Source organism: Chamaea fasciata, unplaced genomic scaffold (assembly GCF_029207755.1).
Source record: "Chamaea fasciata isolate MVZ Bird 193981 ecotype frontalis unplaced genomic scaffold, bChaFas1.0.hap1 SCAF_16, whole genome shotgun sequence".
Classification (NCBI taxonomy): Eukaryota; Metazoa; Chordata; class Aves; order Passeriformes; family Sylviidae; genus Chamaea; species Chamaea fasciata.
This window is the reverse complement of record NW_027094101.1, coordinates 10,415,161-10,440,306: the sequence shown is the minus strand read 5'-3', so window position 1 is coordinate 10,440,306 and position 25,146 is coordinate 10,415,161. Positions and strand designations below refer to the sequence as shown.

Sequence of the window (25,146 nt, the reverse complement as noted above, 5' to 3'; positions counted from 1 at the left end):
TGCTTTGTGCTGTACTGCTGAGGGAAACATTGTAGTTGGAGGCACGAATGGATGACCAGGCACTAGTTGAAGGCAGCGTGGTGTTCAAAGATGAGGATGACCCTGCAACAAAGACAAGAGTCAGACACAGCATGTCACAAATGCAGTAGGGTTAACAGGCCTGACTCGTGCTCCAGCCTGAACACATCTGCACACTGAGGGGAGGGACAGGCAGCCCTTGGTGCCGAACCTCAGCTCACGGGCACATGGGGGCAGCAGGAGCACCCAGGGAGCACAGGCCCTGCATTCCTGCATTGCTGCCAAGGCTCTGCTGCTCCCAAAGCCCCGGGTGTGCAGAGCTGACATCAGGATGCAGAGCACAGCCCACATTCCTGGGACAGCTCCTGCACTGCATCAGCAGCACGGCTGAGCCAAGGATGAGCTTCCAGGCACAACACCAGGGATAAACCAGGAGGGGAGCAAGCAGCAAACATATCCCAAACCCACAACACAAGGCACAACCAGGAGGGCAGCAAGGAGCAAACACAGGGGAATAACCAGGAGGGGAGCAAGGAGGAAACAAACACAAGGGATAAAGCAGGAGGGGAGCAAGCAGTAAACATCTCCAGGGTCTGGTCACACACACAATTCCCCAGCCAGGCTGAGCATACCACTGTTCCTGTCCCTGAGGTGGTCAACTTCCCGCACAGTATTAATTGAGAGATTGTTTATGACACTGCCAGGAGTGACGTAAGGGTCAGTTTCGGGGTCGATGTTTGGATAACCTTTCCATGGCTCACCAGGGCGAAACTCTAGGAATACAGATGCAGGAAAAGAAGCTTATTTTCACTATCTTTTTAACAAGGAAACAGCTGCCTAAACAATACATCTCCTAATGACTGAAAACCCCAAAACCTTTTAAGCATTCAATTTACTTGATTGAGCCTTCACTTTATTCATCTCTGGTTTCTCTGGCAGATAACACTTCTCTCTGTACAACAAAACTCCCATTTCTCCATTTCCATCTGCTAAGAACACCCTCCTGCAGGCTGGTTCCTGCCCTGTGCACAGGCAACCCTGCAGGAATCCAGGGGAAATGCAGGGCAGGGGAGGCAGGGGAGGGCTGGGGCTGTACCTGGGGGCCAGTTAACACTGCTAGAGCCATTAGGCGATTTGGCACGGGGCCAGCCGTCCCCAATGGATCCGGGAGGACTGGCTGGTGAATTACTGCTGTTCATAAAGTCGTAAGGGACAAACGGAGAATCTTCCAGCCTAAAACCACTTGAAATAGCACCTGGTTAAGAAAAAAAAAAATTTAAAAAAAAGTAGCAGTCAAATATTTTTCACGGCCGATTTTTATATCCCTATATAAATACATATAAAATCATGTCCTTGTAAATCATTCGTGAATTATAGAGCAGCACACTGTCCTCTTGTGAGGCCAAGTTATATTGGAGATCATACAGGAGTGTGTAACTCAAAATGAAATATGCCTGAGTAATTCAGGAGAGAACTAAGAGTAATCTCCCATGAAATCCCTTCACTAAAACAGTGCATATATTCAAAGTAACATGTATTCAGCTGAAGTAAAGTACTAATTTCTGAGGGTAAGAGCATTCTGTGGGACCCCACTTGACTAAAGGGGTTCTGTGGTGGGAGAGCTCGTGAAAGAAACAGCTAAAGCATGTGAAGGATCTTTAGCTACAGCAAAGGTCTGTAGATTCTGCTTCTATTCTTGGGAGGCAAAAAAAAAAATTAAAAAAACCCTGGAGAAAGAGCAAAGAACGGTTTAAAAGTTATCACACAGCAAAGCCAGTTCGCTGCAGTTCTGAGGGACCCAGGGATTCCATGAGATACAGAAATTCCCAGCTCTGGTCAGAAAACATCTACAGGTAAAGCAACACCACCACTGCCTGTGGCACCGGTGGGACAGGTTCAGCAGGGCAGCTGCAGGGAATGGCCACTACAGACACCAGAGCCAGCTCAGAGCAGTAGAGCAGCTGATGCACCTAAAAATACCCTGACAATCTGAGACTGAACAGTAACAGGAGACTGGGGACATTTATAACTATCTTTAGACACAGAATCTTGGGCTATAGACTCGAATTTTAACTGGATGAGATTTCAAGCAACTGAAACAGCTGAAATGTCATATGAATCTTGATTACTGGAATGAAACATGAAGCAACCAAGTTCACCTCCTCTAAAACTAAGGACAGCAATGGTTCCAAGTCCAGCCCTTCTAAGCTCTCCCCAATTTCAGAATAGAAACAGACATTCATAACCAAAACCTGTCAGCAAAAATGTCAACCATGCCCAGAATGTGGTAAATCCTCCCAAATCACCTTAGGACAGAAGGGTGGTAGGAGAGAAAACCTGAAAACCAAGCTTTTGGCCTAAAAATATATGAAGCATTCCACTGGAGATTAAGGTAACGCTAGTAGCAACAGTCACACTTACAGAAAAGTCTGGCTAAAAAATGAATTGTGTAGAATGTTTCTACTAATCTCATCACAAGATCACTCTGTGAGCACAGTCAGCAGAGCTGTGGCTGCTGTGGTAGACAAGCAGCAAGTTGGCCCAGACAGCACAACAGAGACTGTGACAGGCACAGTGACACAGGAGTGATAACCACAGCCCAAACTCTACAAACCTCCCAGGCTGATGTGCCACACGCTGAACATACCATGTTTGCTGGAGTTTTGATCTAAGGATGTGTTCATAGAAATGCTGTCGACTGTAGTCCATTTCCTCAGCCGAGATTGTGGCTCTTTAATACTGCTCATATCCAGGTTTACATTCAAGTTTGAGTTCATTCCTGAAAGCACACACAGCTTATGAGACACGGACCAAACCTCTCCCTCTGCTCATCACCACTGCTGTCCCAGAAAGCACTGGAGAGCACATTACCATGGTTATGTCATGCTTCCAAGTCTCTGGTTCTGAGGAACATTCTGGCACTTAAACCAGGGAACTCTCTGCACAAAGAAGCTAAGCTGAGCAATGCAAAGCACTCCCAAGTTCTCAGCTCATGTCCTCATGCAAAAATGTCAGTGGAAGAAGACATTAGGAAGTAAAGAGGAACTAAAATGTAAATACCTAAAATATGGGGCAAACAGAACTAGTCTTGACCTGCAGTAGCTGTGGTCTGTATTTCCAGATGTTTCTCTGCCAGAGAATCAAGACAATGCCAACCCAAATCAACTCAAATACCTGGGAGAACCAGCTCTTCTGGGTTTGGACAATGTGCCCACACTTTTGACCTTGCTTCTAAGTGGACATTCACAGCCATAAAGAAACTGGTTTATTTTCTGAGGGGTTTTTGTTTGTTTTTCTTAAAGGCATGAGCAAGAGTTGGTGCCAGAAAAGCCTCCCCTTGAAAAGCCTCACAAAAAGGGCTTGGAACAGGATGGAGTTTTAAGAAATATAACAACTACCAATAACTCAAACAGAAAAAAAGGGAATGTCCAGCTGATCCTGTTTCTGACACCTCCCTCTGGCATTCTGCTGTTGTCAGAGCAGTAACTCTGCACCACAGTAACGTTCCTTCTACCTTTGGGGAAGCTACAGAGACCAGACCTCTGAGAGAAGAGTTAGAAAGACCCCAAGCTGGCAGAGGGGCACATCTGTGACCAGGCCAGTGCCAGCCCCCAGCAGGCACAGCTCTGTCACAGCTCTGTATGCAGATGTGTGGGCTGAGCGATGGATACCAGTCCCTGGACATAATCCATAATTTAAACACTCTTCCCAGAAGTAATTTTTCATATCCTACCGTGGAAGACTTTATATTAGTTGTATCAGTTATACTATTAGTTATAGTACACCCAATATTAGTTATTAGTTATATCAGTTATGCTCACTACTTGCCAGGTAAAGATTACTTTTATTAATAGAAATTCCTAATTCTATAATGAATTGGGATGTGACTGCAGAACTGGTCAGGGAGAGAAAAGGATGCTCTGGCCCCCAGTCTCTACTTTGGGTGAGTATTTAGTGAATGCTGACAAATTCCTTCCCCAGAATGGAAACAGGACCTCCTTGCTTTCCCTGCTGGGTCTCCTGACACTGTTATGAGAACACAGAGGAAACAACAAACCTACAGGATTTTCCAGCAGACAGCTGGGCAGAGTGAGCTCCCTCTCACACAACTACACCACCATGCTGTGCAGTGACACCAGCTTTCCTCTGGACTCAACTCTTCACTACAAGGGGAAGAAATTCCAGGAATATCCTTTTCCTACCCTTAAGCCTTTATGTGAGGGCTGAGTGTGGCTCTGTGTGCTTGCATCACTGTACAGAGGGAGCCCAAACAATTCCTGTGTATCCTGTGGCAGACTCCTGAGGGATCTCAAAGCAGCCTTACACATACTGCAGGCTCCTGAGACATGGCCATGATTCCTGTGAGAAAGCAGCTGTGGAGCAGTGTACAACAATTCCAGCTCAAGAATAAAACACAAAGGAGCCTGATCTGGGCAGGACGCAATCTCTCAGCACAGAGTTTGGGGAGAAAGTGAAATATGCCTTTCCTTAGAACTAACACAGTGTCTCCAACAGCTAAAAAACTTCCTTTGTATGCCTTGCCCTTTGAATGAAAGCAGAATTGACATTGATGCCAACCATCACCAGCAGCTCTGAAGCAGCAGCCTGGACTTAGGGCTGGCCACAAGCCACCCCCAGTGTGGCACTGTCCCTGCCACTCTGCAAGCACAGGGACCTCAGCTGCATGTCCAGGAAACAAACTTCTCTGCAGAGGCCAGTGAGAACGCAATCAGCCCAACAGAAATGACCCAATTAGAATAAAAGGGAAGAAAAGCAAAAATGAAGGGGAGGAAAGAAATGGGGGTAAGGAACAGAGGAAAATGGTAAACAGCTGTAGTAAGATAGCATTAAAAAGGGACCTAAAGTAAGAAGAAAATATACAAGCCTGGAATTTCTGAAGTAGAAATTGGACAGAAGCCTGAAAACGTAGGGAGAAAGAAACAGGAGATGTTTGCATTTATAAATGTTCAGACATTTTGCCTACTGAGACAACAATTCTTTAAAAATGCAAAGCCGAAAGCTTTCCTTCCTGGACAAAACCACTAACAGGCAAAGTGACAGTTTGTTCTACCTTTGCAATCCCAGTGCCATTGAAAGCATTTCTGAAATCACAAGAAATGTGCCTACATCAATGGATTCTTTGCATGAAATCTACTTCTTAAAGACCTTCAGCTCCAGGAATCAGGACTTTTTACCACCCTGAGGATCCAGGGGACAAAAGGACCACTAAAAGGAGCCTGTCATTCCTCAGGACTGTAAAGTATTCTGCACTGAGATAGGGACACTCACTGGGAATGAGTGTACTTGGGGAAAAGTTACATGGTGAACAAGGGTAACCCCACACAGAGTTACTACTTACACCGAAATGGGAAGTACTGACAGGGTTACAGTCATTTTCCAGGAAGAGGCAGGGGAAAAGCAGGGCTGTGTGTCACACAAACACTGGCTGACTGCAGGGCACCCACCTATGGGGAAGCTGCTGAATGCATTGATTGGTGACGGCCCTTTCTGCAGCTCAGGAGTAGTGTGGGGGATGACATTCTCAAGGAAGGATTTCATGGAGGGCTGATGGAGTGACTGCTGTTGAGAGGGTGGAGTTTGCTGCTTCATTAACAGGTTTGGATCAAGCTGACGGGACTGTTGCATCATCTGTTGCTGCATACTAAGAGATCGACCCTTAAAACAAACAGAGCAGTTACAACATCAATGAGCAAAAGCTTTTCCATGTTTTGAGAAAGAGAGTGAAATGCACCTTTGTACCCTGTGCATCCTGCACAACCAAACCCCAGCACTCAGCCCCTCCTTTAAAGCCTGTCAAACTCCGTCCACCCCTGCACACTTCAGTATGAGCCACAGCAAGAAATGCAGCTCAGGAGGAAAAGCAGTTCTCAGGAGAGTTTGGGAAGAGGAAATTAAGAAGTTTCTTTACCTGCTGCTCCTGCTGCTGCCGACCCCCAGAAGGCACACTCCTCTGAGGCTGCGCCTTCTGCTGCTGAGCCAACAGCCGCTGCGGGACACGGGGCAGGGGTTAGGAACAGGATAGGGACACCAAACACTCACCCCTTCACACCCCACAGCCAGCAAACAGCTCGGCTAGCTTACCTGTAACTGGGAGATCTGAGAAAGCTGGTTTAACTGGGACAGTTGATTCAACATGGCTACCTGTTGTGGGCCAAAAAGTGGGCTCAGGCCACCGCTGTTTGGTGCATACTTCAGTAATGATACTGGAACCTGCAACACACACCAGGGCCAAAGGTGACAGGTTTACTCAGTCCAGAATATGTAGAATGCTATAACCTCTGGTCAACAGATGCCTGGTTTCATCAAGCCAAATGTGCTCCCAAATACTTACAGAATAAATATCAGCAGTCCCAATAAACAAGGAACGATTTTCTGAAGCAGCATTTAGATAGTTTATACACAGAGTGTTTTCTGTACCACTTACCTGAGGGGATAGTAATGGAGGAGGCACTTGAGCACGTGGGTTAGGCTGAGATGAATTAAGAGGTTGTGCTGGAGGCTGCTGCATGCTCCTGGGCTGTGCTGCTATATTCCCAACACCAAACACACTGGGATTGCCATTCTGGGGAAAGGACGGGCAGTCAGTGACAATAAACCTCCTCTGCTGCTTCTCCCACCCCACACATTCCAATTACAAGTTAAACAGGTATCAATCACACAAGCAGCTACAACATTATATCAAAAGGCATTAAATGCTGTCAAGTAACACGCCAAGGATATGCACACAGCCTTACCTGTCTAACAGAATTCAAGCTTTGCATACCCAGCCCTGCTAGGGAGCCCAGGGCTTGGTTAGGTAGTGCATTATTTGAAGGGGGAAGCTTCATGTTTTGATTGGACATAAACTGCATGTTTTGGGACTCGTCTGCTACAATGCCATCCTGATGGGACAGACAAACCGAGGCGCAACAACCAGCCAGCAAGCAAGCAGAAGGGAGAAACCATGGCAGGAGCAGAAGGGAAGAGTCACAGGACAGTCCAGCACCAGCAGGAAATAGGCAGAAAACAAAAGAGATCAAGTTAGTCATTGGCACCGCGAAGGGCTACAGAAAGTGCTTAGTACAATGCATCAGTGAGTTAAAAAGAACAGATCTATGCTCTGGGTTAACCAGCCCTCAGTGCCCCTGCAGCACTGCAGAAAGCTCAGGAGCACAGAGGTCACTGCAGAGCTCAGGAGCTCAGCAGTGCCATGCCCACTGACCTTATCGAAGTAAGGACCGCGATCCATGGAAGACTCTTTGGGAATTTGGGGACGAGCACCGGGGCCCTTTCCAACCACACGATTGTAATCTCCCACGCCCAGGCCGTGCTTGTCCATGTCCATCCTCTTGTCCTGCAGTAACCCTGGGGGCACAGAGGGGCAGCTGAGCACCCCCAGCCCCTCAGACACACCAACACCCACCCGGGGGAGCTGACCTGGCACTGCCCTCGGCAGGACACTCACAAAACAAACATCACTTTAGCTTGGGACTCACTGGAAAGGGAAAGGAAACCCCCTGTACCAATGGCTACAGACAACTGAGACATGGAATCAGCACCAACAGATTTTGCAAGGCTTTGCACAAATATCACTCTCAGCTTTCTCTCAAAACCAAGAATGTATAATTGTTTAAACTTGCAATAATTTAAATATCAGGCTTGCCATTAATACTGAAATCTAAAACTCAAAGAACAATTCCTTTACCCAAAAGACTATGAGCCCCAAAGTGAAAATACCCAATTCTGAAATGGAATAAGGAGAGAGTAACTACACTAAAACTACAGTGCTGCAATTAGTTAAATGTTCTATCATCATAGTATAGTGTTATTAATATATTAAGAATTATACTATCTTTTATTTGCCAAAGAAATCCTAACAGTGAATGGAATCAAATAAACTCTAACTGCTCTCAAGTCATTTTACACTCAGGTTTAAATGTTTCCAAAATTATCGTGCAGTATTAATTCAGTTCTTAGAACTGAAGACTTGTTTCCAAGAATGAACCCAATGAGCCAGCGTGGGATTTGGTATGTCTCTGTTTATACTCAGTGGAGGTGCCCGGAGGGCAGTCAAGATATTTATATTACAAGAAACAAACCCACCACGCCCTGAAAACATTCTCTCATCATTCTGTCAGTTTAACATATATAAATATGAATAAGCTTAGTTTGCTACATGGCCAATATTCCTATAGCAATCAGGTGATTCTGTGTGAGCATTACTCACACACACAAATACTTTACAAGGACATTCCTTTTCTTTAGGGAAATATATACTTAACTATATATAGCTACAATATACTACATATAATTTTAAAAATGTAATTTACAGAAGGATATAAGGTAAAAGAGAGTAGGAAGGAAAAGCAATAAAGCCCAGGTCAGTTCTATTGTTCTTACCTCCAGACATGTCCATCTTATTGCTCTGTATGGTTTCTTCTGGTGATTCTCTCTGGAGTTAAAATAAATCACAATTATTGATTAATAATATTTTTAAGACAAAGGAAAGAGATTCCTGCACACTATTACAATTCAAAACTGCAAGAAAGAAAAATCAAGATAATCAGATGCTATTTAAAAGCATTTCCTTCCTTCAGTTGCCATCCAGTCAAGAACAGGTTCCCTCACCAGAACTCCAATGTAAATGCAGTAAAGCATCAGGCTATGGGATGAATACCCGGGGAGTGGTTACAAAACTACCTTTCATCAATAAAGAGGTTTTTTGTAATGAGAATGCACAGAAATGGGACGGGTGACAAGGGAGACAAACACAAGTAAAAAGAAAACCATGACAAAAATGAACACTTTGCAGTTGGGCATTGTAACAAGCCCTGTGGAAAGGCAGCAAAGCCAGACAGAGACAAATACTTACTGAAAAACTGAGATTTGTGAATTGCTTAATGAATGGATTGATCCATGTTTCATCTTGCTTATTTCCACCTTTCATTATTCCCTTAAAAACAGAAAGGAATTCCTGTGATACTCAGATCCTACTTTAATTACATCGCAAAGCGTTACAAATGAAAATTAAAGTGTACTGTGTAAGTGCAGTAATCCCTTCTGACTGAGCTTTCAGAAATGACAGCACGCCTTGCCCCGAGCTGCTCCTCACCTTTGTGGGCATTTTTTTCATGTAGGGTGGCCAGTTTAACGATGGGTTAGCTTCTTGTGAGGAACTGCTGTTCCACATTCCAATCTCGACATCCTCCTCTTCCTCCCAGCTGGTCTGACGACTGCCAGTCAATGGCATATCATCTCCACACCAACTATCTTGCATAGATTTAGGCCCTGGAGGGGAAAACAACTCAGCAGTGAACACTCCAGCAGCAGCTTCACCAAACAGCTCGATGCCTACTGCAAGGCAAAAAGCCCTGAAAGACACAAAGCTCCCACCTTCTCCAGCACACTGAGAGCACTCACCAGGTTTATTTGGAGGCTGCTGCCCAAGAGAAGTGTTTCCCCAGCCAGAGGTGCCTCCTGCATCGCTGACAGGCTCTCCCCAGCTCGTACCAGTGTCCATGGGCTTACCCCACGCCGAGGTCCCGTTATCTACAGTAGTGGCTGGAGCAGAAGGCTCTCCCCAACCTTTGCAAAGCAGAGGGAGTAATTGGCATGATTTCGAACAGGATTTTAAAGCTACCTTAAGAGACTCAAGTGTTTTGCCTTTTCTACATCCTTAACATATAGTAAAAAGCACATGAGCAAGTATTTCCACTTTGTGTGAGGGTCATTGTTACAACTGCAAGCTGGTCCATTAATAAAAGTAGTCACAAAAATATAAATTCTGTATTTATAGAATTGCATTTAGATAATACAAATTTCTAAGATTTTAAGCTAAGAGCTGCTGTTACATGTAAGTGACCCCCATCTGGTACTTGAAAAAGAGGCACAGCACAAAAAACTTCATATATCCCATTAAGTTCCTCTCCAAAATCGTTATTCACTGCTCATGAAGCTACAAGACCAGAAAGTCTGATACCAAATCCTTATAAACCCATCACCCTTCATTCTGTCCTGCAGAAGCTCAACATGCTTCCTTTTCTTGAAGGCTCATTGCCAAAATTAAATTTTAGCTGGTTTAGAATCATTTAGGAAAACATTTCAATCCTCAGATACTATTTTAAGTATTTTCTCTGTGTTCCCACTCCCCAGAACTCAAGCAGTGTTGTTTAGCCCTTATTACTGCAGTTATTTAAAACTACAGCAGATCTCCCAATCTGTAAAAAAACATCAGTGCTCTGTGACAATGGTGCTCATTTCTTTAATAAATAGAAACTGTAGTTCATTGCCACTTTGCCCTTTCCACTCTGAAATTAAAATATCACTCTAAGAAGCAAGACTAAAAAAGCGCTTTATAATGAACAGAAAACACAAATGTGGGTAAAAGCCAGGCTTACCAGAACCCGAGCTGCTCTCCTTGCTAGACATGGCACTTGAAGACAGTAGCTGCGGATGTACCTGTGCTTGCTGGTCTGAACTGCTGCTACTGTTAGGGACATTTTTATTCCACATATTCACATTTTTGTAGTTGTACTTGCTTGGATCACCCCAAGCAGAAGTTCCATCATCAATCTCCATCTTGCGGCGTATGGATTCGGGGGACGGCTCTTCCCAGCCCGTGGGTTCTTCCTCCTTTGCCGGGGCTGGCATTGGCCCACCCAGCCAGCCTGACCCCGGGGGTTTGTTCGTGGCAGACGGGGTTCCCCAAGAGCCAACATCTTGTTTGTTCCACTCAGGAGAGTTGACTGGCTTTGACGAGTCCCCCCAGACTTGAGGCTGATTGGATTTCGGAGGGTCTCCCCAGCCCTGGCTCTGATTAGACTTTGCAGGCTCATCCCATCCTGAAGAGTTGTTTGGGGTTGCATTATTGCCTCCCCAAGTAACAGAATTTGATTTACCCGGCTCATTCCAACCAGACACCGACCTGTCGCTGCTGCTGCCTCCGGAACTGGATTTCTTTGCCTCACCCCAGTGGTTACTTCTAGAGTTTTCACCCCAGCTATCACCAGCAGACACTGCCCAACCCTGGCTGGCCTTCTGTCCATCTCCCCATCCCTGCTTCATCTTCGGTGTGTCATTCCAGGACGACTTCTCCTCTTTGCCACTTCCCCATGATTGATTGCTCTTGACCATTACTGTAGCAGCAGAATCTTCTTCCCACCCCCCTTGGCTGTTTGACCCTTTGGAGTCTCCCCACCTTGTAGCAGACTTTGGATCTCCCCACCCCGATACAGATGAGGTATCGTTATTATTAGGGCTAGGTCTATCCACACACCCCCCTGAGCTGGAAGTCTGTGTCACAGAGCCCCCCCAGGCCTCTGTTCCATTGTCAGTTTTTCTTTCACCCCTCGGGGATGTTTCGGTATCCCAGGCAGTGTTCTGTTTGATTGGAGTCTGTCCCCAACCAGAGTTGGAAAGGACACGTGGATCTAAGTCAGTTCTGTTCACTATGCTTTGGAGTAACGTGTGCTGGTCAACTTTCCTCCTCTCTCGGTTCTGGCCTTCCGTGGCTGCTCTGTCCTCGTGGCACCCGGTGCTCTCCGAGCTCCCCTCGCTGTCCCCTGTACCTGTTTTGGCCCATGTGCTGTTCTGCTCAGCCAGCTGGGAGGCAGCAGAACTCTGGCTGTTGAGATCCTCCTCCTCAGTAGACTTCCATCCGTTTGTAAACTTCCTGCTGTTTCCATTCATACCTTCATTGGAATGCTGATTGCCGGGCAGTTTGCTCCATTCCCCGTTGGAAATGTTGGTGCCAGTGTTCTGTGCAGGGCTGCCCCATCCTCTCCTGCTGCCGCCGGCACCGGCACCGTTCCCGTTTCCCCAGGGCATGTTCTGGGAGCTGACTGGCCCTGCCTCCCACACCCCTCCGCCTTTATTCCCGTTGATTTGAAAGTTAGTGCTGCCAGGCCCGCTGCCGCCCGGCTGCATTAGAGTTGCATTCACAGTGTCACCATTAGCTTGGCTGTTTGGGCCTGGACATTTGTCTCCAGAGTAACTAGAACCATAGGCACCCCAGGTAGTACCATAAGAGCCACCAGTTTTGGCCTCCCCGTTGCTCAGGTGAGAGATGGAAGTGCCGTTTGCCACTGGAGAGGCCTGAATCTGAGAATGATTCATTGTGCTCACGCGCCAGGCCCCGGGCCCTGCAGTGTTGGGCAGTTCGCTCATCTGCACCGAACCAGCAGAGTTTGGTAAACTAGAGGTCATAAAGTTAGTAGTGTTATTTGGTCCATTCATTTCAGTGTTAAGGTTTTGAGGTTGCCCACTGAATGAAACATTCCTTGTACCATTTACTTCAGAATCACAACTTTCCTGAAGGCTTCCCCAGGAACCGTGGGCTGAGGCACCCACTTTCGAGTTAATACTCTGGCTGTTGGCCATCTGACCTATGGTACTGCACTGAATGCTTGTGCCAGGACTCCCACTCCCCACGGACCCTTTCAGGGCATGTCCACTGTTCTCCAACACAGACCAGGCACCATGGTTGCCATTTGAATTCAAAGTGCTTGGATTTAACCCTCCATTTGATGAAGAGCTTATGGTGCCCCAAGCATTCATTCTATTGTTGCTACTTTCAGATTTGCTGTCAGGAGCATCCACAGAAACTTGACATGTGCTTATTATGGACCCGTGGGATAACCCCCACGGCCCATTAATACTTCCATTGCCCACATTATTGCTGTTGCTACCAACCACAAACTTATTCTGAGCCCCATGTCCGATGCCATTGCGAATGCCATCGCCCTCTCCGCTCCCTGAAGCCATGATAACGAGGTTCCGCTCCGACCCGGAGCTGGAGGCAGAGTCAGTGTCCATACATTCTGAAGTCAGCTCGGGGTCACTGCCAGTGATTGATGGCCATGCTTCTTTGTCAGAGCCGTCTACGATAACTTTATCCCAGTTTGTGCTGGAGTCGCTATTTGAAGAGACTGGTCCCCAGTGAGAATTTTCATAATGGGATCCTAGACCACTGTGGTTCAGATCTAAAATGAAGAAGGAAAGCCCAAGAGCATTACAATGAGTTTAGTATTATTACTTCATTAAGCAGAAGAGGGGGGGAAAAAAAAAAAGCATAAAGGTATTAAGCCAGGAATTATTTTGCTTATTATTTTGCTTCTGTTAAAACTACAGTCATGGAAAGTGACAGAGAAAGCTCTAAGTACAGCTGCCCAAAGGCTGTCACGCACAACCCAGAACGCCTCCCAGCATGCAGAGCTGCTCTCACAAAAACCTCAGAAAACTTCAGACTCCTAAAGGTCTTTTTCTTCCAGAGAAACATTTTTTGAAAGAATGCTCTGTATCATCTTATACAAAGTATTTTCTAAAACACATATATGTATTAAAAACCACAATACTAAACAAAACCCAAAACCACACTGAGAGGCAGAAATTCCAAGAGGACATGGCCCTGGCCCAGCAGTACCAACTGCTGTGTGACAGTAGCCACAGAACACACCTTCCCACCCCTCTTACAGACGTTGTATAAGAGTCTTCAGTGCAAGTTATTCAAGATCTTTTCTTTTACACATTAACAGCTTGGCACAAAAAGCACAAGACCCATCTGAAGTTCTGCTTTCAGAACGCACTGACGCACAAGTCTATTTTTAATTAATTTTTAATCAATATCAATATTACTCATCCTACAGTGAAACAGAATTGAGTCCAAGACCCTGGCTCCCAGAGCTGGAGCAGCACAGAGCAGGGATCGCCCGCTGCTCCTCAGCACCTGGCACTCAGCTGAGCTTCACCTGGTAACTCAATGTGAGAAACAAGGGTGGTGGCCCAGCAGTTTGGAACAGGAGGAGTGGGAAAGGCCTGTGGCAGGCAGACACAGAGCACTGTGACAGCGTCTGGCAGCTCCACAGTCCTGGAGAGCCACCACCATCCTCAGGAGAACGGGGATTCAGCTGGGCACACCCCAGAACCTGCCGATTCCTGTGGCAGTACAACAACACCATTATGTCTCAGCAGCTGTCCAGCAGCTCCAAGGTTTCAGCTCTCACCCTGGTATTTTAAAAAAGGACATTTAACCTGTACTAAGGGACTGATCTAAGAGCTGTGTGCACCCTTGGGAGTGAGAGAACCAACAGCACAGGACAAGATCCAGATCACACCAACATCATCCCAGTAACAGCATTCCTTTTAAAAGCAACACAAAGGCACACAGATGGCAAACAGCCTGAATTCAGCACAGAAAGATACAGGTTAGCACTACAAGTCAGAGGGAAATGGTAAAACAAACTCTAATTTGCACAGCAGCAGAATACATAAAGAAAGTTTGTATTTATTGAAATTCTGTTACCCTAACTGAGCTGCAGTTTGTGCAGAGCAATCCACCAACAGCACACAGTGATTAATTTCCCCTCAGCTGATTTTCTCCCATTATACACGAAACTACTTAGACCAACAGTCTTTCTCCTGGACAGAAATGTGTTAGTGATGTCTACTATGAGCCACTGCACTGGAGCATTCCTACCTGAACCTCCCCAACTCATGAGCTTCAGAGACTAAGGATACAAACACTGAACAAGCAGATATTAGCTCTGACTTTTTGTATCTGGCAGAGACCACAAAACACCCTCAAAATTGAAAAATGACATGTGGCAACACACTGCATTTGGTGCACAGCACAAGGAGCCAGAACAGCCTACTCTTGCTTTTCTTCCCAAAACTATTTAAAGTTGCAACTGAACTTTTGCTGCTTAAACCCTTGACAAAAAAGCATTTATACAAACTCGAGTGTCTTAAAATTCTGTCATCTGCTACAATTGCTTTCAGTAATTTTTAATTTAATGCTTTCCAGCTATGAGTTATCCTGCAGAAAACATTTGCAAAAAACTGTGTGTATTTAAAAAAGCAGTTTGTCATCACGTGGGCTAAAATAAACAGGATTGAGAAGTGTAAATTGAGAAATACCTGAATCTTGCACCCTCTGCCTCCTCGTCCTGCTCCAGCACACCTGGCACCCCCAGACTGTCAATACCATACCTTGCCCATCACTGCACCTTTGGGCCTTATGAACAAATGCATTTTAGTAAATACAGTCCTGAGCTTTCAGCAAACAATCAAGATGTGATTTCCTCCACAGTGTGACATGTCTCTGATAGGAAGCACAAGCTTGCACAGATTATTCAATACCATAAAGAGGCAAGTCAGCATGGAAGCATAAATGTAAAAAAACCCCACCCCAGTATTTTAATGCTAAGGTGACAAAAACTCTAAGTATGACTTCTGACTTAATTAGAAAATTAAAAATGTTAAACTAAATTAGTATGCAATGGCACAGAGAAAGTATACTGCAATCATTCACACACCCATGCTAATGAAAAGCATAAGCCAATGAATAAAAAAAAAAATTTAAAAAATGAGACAAAATTGTGTGAAACATGTAACTACCACAAACACGTAGTGCAAAAAGCAGGTGAGATGGAAGTAGCTAACCTGACTGGTTAGGGGAGTGGCTCACCAAGTCCCGAATGGGAGGCATGCCTACAAAAAAAAAGCAAGAAAATCACAGAAGTGTTACTTCAGCAAATGAGAGAACAGCCCCCAAAGCACTCACTGCTCTAAACCCAGTCCTTAGACCCCTTGTTTCAGGACAGGTTTCTCTCAGAGCCAGCTCAGTCTCACTGAATGAGAGTGAGACTTTCTCTCTCAGCCTGCTCTGAATCATGTTCCCCCCACAGGGAGCAGGGACATGACAACAAACTCAGTCTGGGGATGTGAGAATTAGCAATTCTGCTGCTTTTATGACATTTCCATTACGACCCACTTGTTACACATTTGGCATTTAATGAGCCAATTTAACATGTCCTTGAAAGTTTGATTTATACAAAAAAGAGGAAGAATTTATAGTCAGTGAAACCAAAACCAGTTCATTTTGGACTGTACTGACTAAGAAGTTGAGTGGTCAGCCCTGAAACTTCAGCAAGTTCCTCTGCCCTCTCTGAACAGCACATTTGCTCCACCTTCAAACCAGTACTCTGCTGCCTGAGCAAACAGCTACATCTGAGCGTGGCCCAACGCTGATTTAACCTAAGCATATGCATAACAATCCATCATTTGCCCTCTTCCACATCCTCCTCCTGCCCTGTGCCACACAGGCACTGTACAGAATCAAACTTCATCTTTCAAACTCAAAGATTTTACAGTTGGAGACCGTATCTGTTACACTGAAGGCAACTTTTCCAAATGAATCCAACCTTCAACACCAATAACTGCAAATCCCACCTGCTCCCCTCCTCCCTGACTCCTCCAACAGCTGAGAACCACCCCTAGGTTACAAGAGGGACCTTTAGTTCCCGAAGGCTCTGGCTGGGACACAACTTTGTGGCTCTGCTGTGAGATGCACCAGGATAAAGGCAGATGGGAGGAATCCAAACTGGAGCCCTGCCAGGAGCCTGGTGGTGCTCTCCTGTTCTGCTCTGGCCACAGTTGTAAGCAATTACTTTTGGAAATACTTCAGTTCATGATATAAATCATTTCATCGTGGAACAACAACTGGTTATTCCAAGGGGATCCAGAGCAGAGGTGAGCCAACACCAGGGCAGAGATCAACGCTTCCCTTCATGTGAAGTTTGCACATGGGGCACGTCAGTGAAGACAACTAAACTGGGTATGAAAGTGTCCTAATAAAGAGCTGCTTAGGGAGATTTCTTAAAATAACCACCTTGGCACTGGCCTGGATCTGCTCCAGAAGCACGACAAGACATGAGCTTCATTTGTGTGTCTTTACTACAACAATATGCCAAATGTCCTAAAAACAGCAGGAAAAAAAACAGACCACAGTCCTATCCCTTCTTCAGCTTGACTTCTAGACAAAGCACATTGATTTTCCAAACAGGAGACAACTGTTCACACAAAACACAAGTAAAGAGATGGGGTTTAGACCACTCATATAATTAAAAAATTCTCCAATACCAACGACTTAAAATCTTACTGTGCCCAGGGCAATTAAAGACTTGACATTCAGCAGTATCTGCCTGCATTACCTGGCTTTTACAAAGGACTGACCAAACCATTCCAACCACAGCTGGAACTGGGAGGAGATCCTTCCAGGAATTACACACAGATCCACAACCATTCCCAATGCCAGCAATTCTGACTTCAACACTTGAAGCCACAGTTTTTCTTTTGGCCCTAAAATACAGATCAATCCCAGTGGCCATTGATTTAACCCCAGTGTCCATGGATAACCTGTCTAGGCAAGCAACCTACAGATCTGTCAAATTTAATGGGATTTTTTGATTCCAGCAGTAAAAAGGAGAGTGTCTGGGGCTGCTGGTGGAGGCTGAAAGAGGAAGGAGGGAGAGTGAGTGAAACTGAGACAGGCAAATGACAAAAGAGCATTTCCTTTCAGATACAAAGGTGTCAGGAGACATTAGGTCCTGCTGGACGGGCCCGCCTCCACCTCACCAGCAACACATCAGAGCAGAGCTTGAAACCAGGACAGAAATCCAGCACAGAAAAATTATTTGCCTTTCCATTAACATCCTGTCTATGTTTAGGAAAGAACATGACAACACATCCAAAGCAGCTGTTATTCCTGGTTATTCTAGGGAAAGAGACCTTGCAGGCACCAAGAAAGGAGCCCTGAGTGCCCATCTCAGATGGCAGCTCTGAGCTTTCCCGGGACACACAGAACCCCAGGAGCAGAGCTCTGGCAGGGACAAAGCTCTGACAGGAGCCACAGGACACACTGACACTCTCCTGAGGTGACAAAGTGATCTGGCCAACCCTTCTCCCCCTGAAGGATCCTGAACCTTGTTGGTTCCAGGCACACCATCCAAATAATCAGGGTATTAGTCAGAGCACAGAACTGCCCCAGACACCAGAGCAGCACTGGGACATGCTGGCAGTGCCCAGCCCCAGGCTGTCCAGCCACACCAGCACAAAATCAAGGAAAACTAAGCAAACCTGGGAAAAATAAAGTACATAAATGGGAATCCAGCTAATTAAATACTGGGCTGGTGTTCACAGAAGTACAACAGAGAACACTACACAAATCCTCTGGATACAACTGCGAGACTTACTAGGCTGTATAAGCAGTAATACTTCTTAAACTAGTTTGAATTTTTATTTAAATCACCAGACTTGTTTAAATCACCTTGCTACACAACTTGACCAGTACAGTATACATGCTGCAGGAAAATTCCATCTTAATGAAAGGTTGCTTTAAACATCACTCTGGACAGGAACAACATCATACAGGGACACCTCCCACTGTCCCAGGCTGCTCCAAGCCCCAATGTCCAGCCTGGCCTTGGGCACTGCCAGGGATCCAGGGGCAGCCACAGCTGCTCTGGGCACCCTGTGCCAGGGCCTGCCCACCCTGCCAGGGAACAACTCCTTCCCAATATCCCACCTGACTCCACCCTCTGGCAGTGGAAAGCCATTCCCTGTGTCCTGTCACTCCATCCCTTGTAAACAGTCTCTCTCCATCCTTCCTGTAGGCTCCCTTCAGGTACTGGAAGGCCAAAATTAGGTCACCCCAGTCTCTTCTCCAGGCTGAACAATCCCAACTGCCCCAGTCTTTCCTCCCAGCAGAGCTGCTCCACCCCTCTGCTCATCCTGGTGCCTCCTCTGGACTCTCCAGCAGCTCCACGTCCTCCCTGTGCTGGGCCCCAGGGCTGGGGCAGCTCTGCAGGTGGGGTCTCAGCTGAGTGGGGTAGAATTCCCCCCTGCCCTGCTGACCAGGCTGTGGGACCAGCCCATCCCTGGGAGAGGTCCTAAAGACCCTTTTTATGGGATGTGTCTATCAAAACTGACAAAACAACAAAGGTGCTTTGTACCAGGCCCATGCTGGGATCCATGCTGAGGACAAGGACTGGCAATGTGCAGCACAGCAGAGGTCACACTGGAATCTCCACCTGCTCCAGCCCTGCCCTGTCTGCCACTCACTGCTGCCAACAGCAAGGCAACACTGAGACAAGGGCTGAAGCTTCTGGAACCTGCCCAGAGAGGCCAGAACCACCCTGCAACATTCACCACCAAGCCCTGACACAGGAAAGGACCTCCTCACGCTACAGCTTGCAGTGGAGGTTCAAATGATGCTGGCTGAAACACTCCCCTGAGAACTGAATTTTCGCCACTGGGTTTTAGCTAAAGGAAAACAAGGTACCTGCCCTCACCTGGCTGTTTTTTGCTGCTGTTGGGCACTTCTCCGTTGGTCACGGGCTGGTTATTGGTGCCAGTGCTGCCTCCTGCCTGGCCGTTTAACGCCTTGGGGGTGGATCCCAGGTTTGCAGCTATCACAGGCAACTGCTGCCCTCGTTTCAGAAGCTGTTTCTGTTCCTGGTGTCGGAATCGTGGCGGTACTTCCCGAGGAGGGTATCGAGGCAAGGGTTGCTGCTGGCTGCTGGCTGGGGCCCGCTTGGCATTATTAGTAGTGCTGGTTCCTGTGGAAGTGCCGTTGGAGGTGACAGGCTGGGGCTGGCTTACACTTGTCTTGGTTTGTTCTGGCACTACCCCCACCCCCAGGAAAAAGAAAGTGGGACAAAGTTATTCATATGAACAGCAACTTGAAAACTTGAAGACTAAGTCAGTATTATTAGAGGTGTTTATGTATGATGTAATGGCAGCATTTCTTCTGATTCAAGCTGTAACTCATCCCTGAGGAAAAGCTGTTATCCCTCAATCACACACTTTCGTGGCACAGACCTGGCAGCAGGACTATGCCTTCCTATCACTCCTATCCAAGTTATCTCAGTTACACTATGCTGCTATTAACCAGCTTTCTACAGCCTTTTGCCAACAAATCAGCCCTGTACAGTTTATTTCGACATTTAACCTTCTTTTAGAAAATACTTAAATTTTAAATTATTATGTTTAAATGATTATTTTTAAAAAATTAAGCTTCCCATTTAAGTATTACATATAGAAAACTGCTCTGGCCTGCCCCAAAAAGAACAAGGGGCAAACAGGACCTACAGGACATGTTGCTCAGGCTTCCCTGCTTTAACGAGCCCAACATCCAAAGTTATTCCTGCCCTGAAGTGAGTGCTGCCAGCAGGGACGGCCGCCAGCACAGGGAACGCTGCACACAGCCCCGCAGGACAGTGCTGGCACTGGGGAAATGCCAAATGTGCAACTGCAACTCCAAATTATCTCAGTGCCGACAGCACGGCCCCGGCAAGGTCACATCATGGGCAGAGGTGACAGGGAACACAGCAAAGCCACCCCGGGGCAGGTGCAGGGACAGGGGCAGCAGGCAGGAAGGCACTCTGAGCTCCTCCTGTGGGACTCTGTCGCCCTGATCTTTTTCATCCTTCTGATGTTTGCATTTTTGCAGTGGAGTTTCTCACAGATTTTCACGTAAACAAGGTGGTGTTATTGTAAACTGTACTCCTTGTTTATCATTCCTCTCTTGAGGAGGAACAATTGATACACTTCTAGTTTGACCAGGGTGGTGGGAGAGGTGTCAACTCATCCTCCAATCCATGGTCATTGTCCAAAATCTATATAAACAGAAGTAGAAAAATAAACTTCTCTTTTTTTGCCCTGACGACTTGACTGTGTGTGTGTCATTCATTTCGTGTCCTATAGGGACAGGACTCTGCCATCCCTCCCAGCTGCACCTGAGCTCTGTCCCTGCCTCACAGGACTGATATGTTAACGTACTTTTCAAACGTCTTGGATGAGATATCCATAAAATGTCCTAATATTTATTGTGCAGCTTCCCAAGGTACCTCAATACTCGACCACGACCTCCCTCAGCACCAGAAATAATGTTACTACACGACTGAGAATTTAGTTTTCAGGGGCTTTTAAAATCTTTTAAATATGTTTAAAGACCATTTCACCATACACTTTCAGGAACCGAGTCATGGGAATACAACAAAAAATAAAAACAAACTCGAGCTTTTGTTTAAGGAATCAATTTGAATGTTGCCAGTGCTACTTATGATATAATTTCTGTTTATTTCTACTTTCCATATTCTGAAAAAAGCGAAATAGAAGCCTTTAGAATAAACAGTCACTGAAGAATCATCATCTGAGTTGCATTTTAATGGAATATTGCATTTTGGCTGCTTAGGGGAAGCAGAAAAGAAAAGCTCTGGAGACCTCCTTGTTTGACAGAGAGGTGGACAGAGGTGTCAGGGTGAGGACACCCAACTCCAGCTGCCCCTCCCAGGGCCCCCAGCTCCCTCTCAGCACAGCAGGGACCCAGCTCTCCCAGTTCTCAGCTGACTGCAGAGGGACAGAATTAAGGAGAGGAAGGGCCAGGACATAACTCAATTTATTGTACAGAGCACAGGGAACAGAAGGTATTGAAAGGCTATTAGATAAACTGAGAAGCTGATAAAGTTCACAACCATCACTTCAGATTTCCTCAATTTAAGCTGTTCCCTACATTAAGGGAAGGCAACCGATTCCTTGCAAAATATTTTGATGCACATAATGAGACAACAAATTGTGATTCTGACTTCTGGTTCAAAACCGAACTGCACAAATAGGAAATAAAAATAAATAAATCTATTTCATTTGGTGCTTCTAAAATTTATTGCATTATAAATAAAGTCACTGAGCGTGACTAAGCCCTGAAGGGGGGGAGAGGTGCTATTTAAGCAAATTGCTGAGAATTTGTTGACAATTTAATGCAGAAGGACTCGGTGCTTTCCTGTGATCCAGGTACTGCAACAAGCTCTGAAATTAAAACACATTTGCTCACACTCCACAGCCTGTGTAACCAGGGCCCAAACCACAACTTTTGGTGCTCTCCGTGCGCCTCCTGGCCCAGCTGATGGCATGGATGACCCCCGGAGCCTGGAGCAGAGTTCAGCTGAGCTGACAGTGACACACAGAAACCCTTCCTGCAGCCACAGCATCCATGCAGCCACCAGAGCAGTCCTGGGCCCCACGCAGGGACACACACACTCCTTCAGCCTCTGGCACAGACTATCCCGGCTCTTCTTCCTTCCACTGCCACCTTCAGCAGAAAATACAAACACACCTCGCTTGAAGAGATTTTAATCTGACAACATGGTCACTGAGTCATTTCTCCTTCCCTGCCACCTCCACTCCTGCACCACTGCTCCTCTGGGGTAAAGTGAAATAATTTCCATCCGACATTCCCTGGACACCCAGGCAGAGCTGCCAACAGCATGCCCAGGGCAGCCCTAACACTTCACTTTCCTAATTAAAGCTACTTTAAGACCAAGTGTGCTAGAACAGACCCCAGCGGACCTGCAGGAACTCAAATCACTTTTGACTATCAAGGAGTGCAACAAATAAACAAGGTACTCCCTGCCCAGCCAGCCCTAAGGCACAGCACCAACAGCACTTCTCTAACAGCTTATGAATATTATATTTCACGTATCTTCTTAGCATTTGTTTCCTTAGCAAATATGGCAATTCTATCTACCATGATATCAGCAAATTGTATAACACATTTGCCAGGTCCCAGGGCTAGACTATAGAATATGCAAAGTTCACAATTACACGCTAATTTTCAACTGAAACTATCCAAAGCGCAATGGAATTCCCTTGCCTTTGCTTCCCTCAGAACCACAGAGTAAGTTTTAAGCTATAAAATTCACCCTGTCCAACACTTTCTGCTCCACAACTTCTCAGAAGGCTGAATAACACATTAATATTCCAATATGGCTACTAGGAATTCCAGCACCCCTAAATCGTTATCTTAATTTGTTACTTTCGCTCTGAACAAGTTGCTTGTTAATAAAAATTTGCTGCACACCAGTATTTTATTTTGAGTTGTATTAAGGCAGAAAGACAACACTAACAGACTCACAGTTGATCACAGCTAATTGACTAGCAACAGCAAGTTTACAGAAACCAGCATTAAAAACGACAGATTTTCATAAAGAACAAACCTGCTGCAAACCCTCAGAGCAAGGGGATGGTGGAGTTACAGTTTACAGAGAGATTCCAAAGAAAGACGCTTCCAACTTGTGTTGCTTTCCCACTCTGCAGATTTCATTAGAAAATGGAGGAGAAGCATGGTGTCATTTTACTGCTCCAGGAGCTGCCTGCCAACTCCTCCTGGAGCAGGGGCCCAGGGACTCACGCTCCCCCTCCAATTTAAAAAAAAAAAAAAAAAAAAAAAAAAAAGGGCAGCTGCTTGAGTAACTTTTAATGCAGATGGAAAACAGTTTCTCCCTCGCACAAAACCGGCGCGGGGAGATGAGAGCCTCTGCTGACCCACACAAAGAGGAGCGCCGGGCTGGCAGGGAAAAGCTCCTTCCCGCTGGAGCTGCCCCCCGAAAACCCGCTCTCCCCGCACGGCATGTCCCGCAGCTGTCAGCGCTGGAATGCTCAAGGGCAAACAAGAGGAAGTCTGGCTTTTTCGAGCCGACACACGTAAGATGTAGTGCTAGAATTTTCGTGGTGGAAAAAAATGGCCGCAGCTGTGAGAGCTGGGAGCTGCTCTGGAAAATATCTCCGTGTTTGCCAAGGCTTTAACCCCTGCAGACCCGCGCGGAGGTGAGCGCGCCCTGCCCGGGGACCGCAGCCCCGGCCCTGCCCTCTCCCCGCCACCCCCGAGGTCTGGGAGCCGGCAGGAGAGGTTTCTCCAGCCGGGAAAAGCACGGTCGGGCAAGCGAAAAGCCCGACAAAACCCAGCGGGGGTTTGTGCAGTCGGGCCATTCCGCTCCGCGGAGAAGAACAAGCGTAAGAAGTTTCCAAGGTGGGAAATATGAGTCAAAAGATTTCAATTCCACACCCAGCTATTTTTAGAGCACTTTCCGTTTCAGTGGGCAATTCAGTTTACTCTGTTCTGCAATGAAAGTGGCACTTTCTGGGCTGCAGCGACAGCCCCAGCTCCCCCAGCTCTGGGCACTTCTCATCAGTTACTTCACACCGATAAACTCAACTGTGTGCAAAGGGCATTTCAGCCCCCCCGAGCTCCCACCCCGGGGCACCACGCGGAGCCCAGCTCAGACATCCTCCCCAAACAGCCTTTCCTCCAGTGCGGGCTCCGTCAGCACCGCCTGGGGCCGCTGGGCACAGTTCTGGCTTGGAGGAAATTCAGGATAAATGGATTGTCCTGTCTGTCTCCGACAGCACTGACTTCAAACACGGCAAAAGGACGTATTCTGCCATGCTAGAAGGAACACCACAACTGACAATTCTACAGGACTTTCAACAAATAGGAACTCAAATTATACTTATTTTTTTCCTAAAATACCTGGTACAAGAGCACTGGGAAGGCACATGATGTGCCAGCTGCTGCACAAACAGATAAACTTTCCACTTAGCAACTAACTAACTAACAGGCTTGCCTGTAACTCTCCCAACCACCTCTTCCCTCCTTTAATAAAACTAGCTGGATCAAACCAGGCAGGTCAGAATCCCTGAAATCTGCAGGAATGCCATATGTGCATTTTTAACTGCAATACTATGGTATTAAAATGTTGCTGGTACCAGAAGCGTTGTTAGCATCTTTTTCATTACTTTCATTCCCAACCCTGACAGGAAAACCCCCAGCTCCATGAACTTCCTTGGAAGGTTCCTGTCATTTTACATGAACAGTGGGAGCTGCTTCAGCTGGTACAACAGCAATTTCTTCCTTAGCTAAAACAACAGTTTGGAGCTGTCCAAACTACACTTAAAACCAAGAAATACCCTCCCTTCCCACCCACATCACTTAACCAGCTTCTTTTCTGAAGGAGGCACATAATTCTGAATTATTTAGAAATCCTATACTCTTGTATTTTATCTTCAGCTCATGCACAGAATAAATTATTTAAGACATTAACGTGATGGAAACTTGGAAACTAATGAAACATTAATTTGCATCCTGAATACAAGGAGGCAAAACTGGTGAAACAAGGCAAGAGCCATGTGCAACACAAGCTTCGCATTTTGTTCCTATAGAAACTGTAGCAAAAAGTTGTCTATCTGCATCTCATGATGTCTTTTATTCCACAGCACTGCCAGTTTGTGTTTCTCTGACAGCTCTAAATTCCTGCTGAACTTTATGAAATACCCTTTAAATAATAACATAATTCAGTTGGAGCTTAACACTTCCATCCGTGAATGTTAAGCCTCAAAGCAGAAAATAATAATAATAAAAAAATTTAATTACCCTGTCCTTCAGAAGAAAGACATTTTCATTCCATGTGAAGATTCCCACCGGGTAGCCTCCCAAGCAGAATTCCTGCCCTCCTGGTT

At 46.2% G+C, this 25,146-nt stretch overlaps 1 protein-coding gene across 3 annotated transcripts in view; it reads right to left on the bottom strand.

The window, feature by feature from the left end:
* TNRC6A (trinucleotide repeat containing adaptor 6A) overlaps window positions 1-25,146 on the bottom strand; it is a 64,640-nt gene that overhangs the window by 3,535 nt on the left and 35,959 nt on the right. For all 3 annotated transcript variants that reach the window (XM_066198202.1, XM_066198203.1, XM_066198204.1), the window contains 16 exons: window positions 19,146-19,478; window positions 15,457-15,504; window positions 10,416-12,998; window positions 9,439-9,603; window positions 9,131-9,306; window positions 8,891-8,971; window positions 8,419-8,470; window positions 7,241-7,383; window positions 6,464-6,601; window positions 6,121-6,249; window positions 5,948-6,025; window positions 5,484-5,694; window positions 2,666-2,797; window positions 1,115-1,273; window positions 651-791; window positions 1-102 (listed from right to left, as the gene is read on the bottom strand). The exon at window positions 1-102 is cut by the window's left edge and continues 6 nt beyond it. In XM_066198202.1, coding sequence (XP_066054299.1) covers window positions 1-102; window positions 651-791; window positions 1,115-1,273; window positions 2,666-2,797; window positions 5,484-5,694; window positions 5,948-6,025; window positions 6,121-6,249; window positions 6,464-6,601; window positions 7,241-7,383; window positions 8,419-8,470; window positions 8,891-8,971; window positions 9,131-9,306; window positions 9,439-9,603; window positions 10,416-12,998; window positions 15,457-15,504; window positions 19,146-19,478 — 4,671 coding nt within the window. The remainder of the gene's footprint in view (window positions 103-650; window positions 792-1,114; window positions 1,274-2,665; window positions 2,798-5,483; window positions 5,695-5,947; window positions 6,026-6,120; window positions 6,250-6,463; window positions 6,602-7,240; window positions 7,384-8,418; window positions 8,471-8,890; window positions 8,972-9,130; window positions 9,307-9,438; window positions 9,604-10,415; window positions 12,999-15,456; window positions 15,505-19,145; window positions 19,479-25,146) is intronic.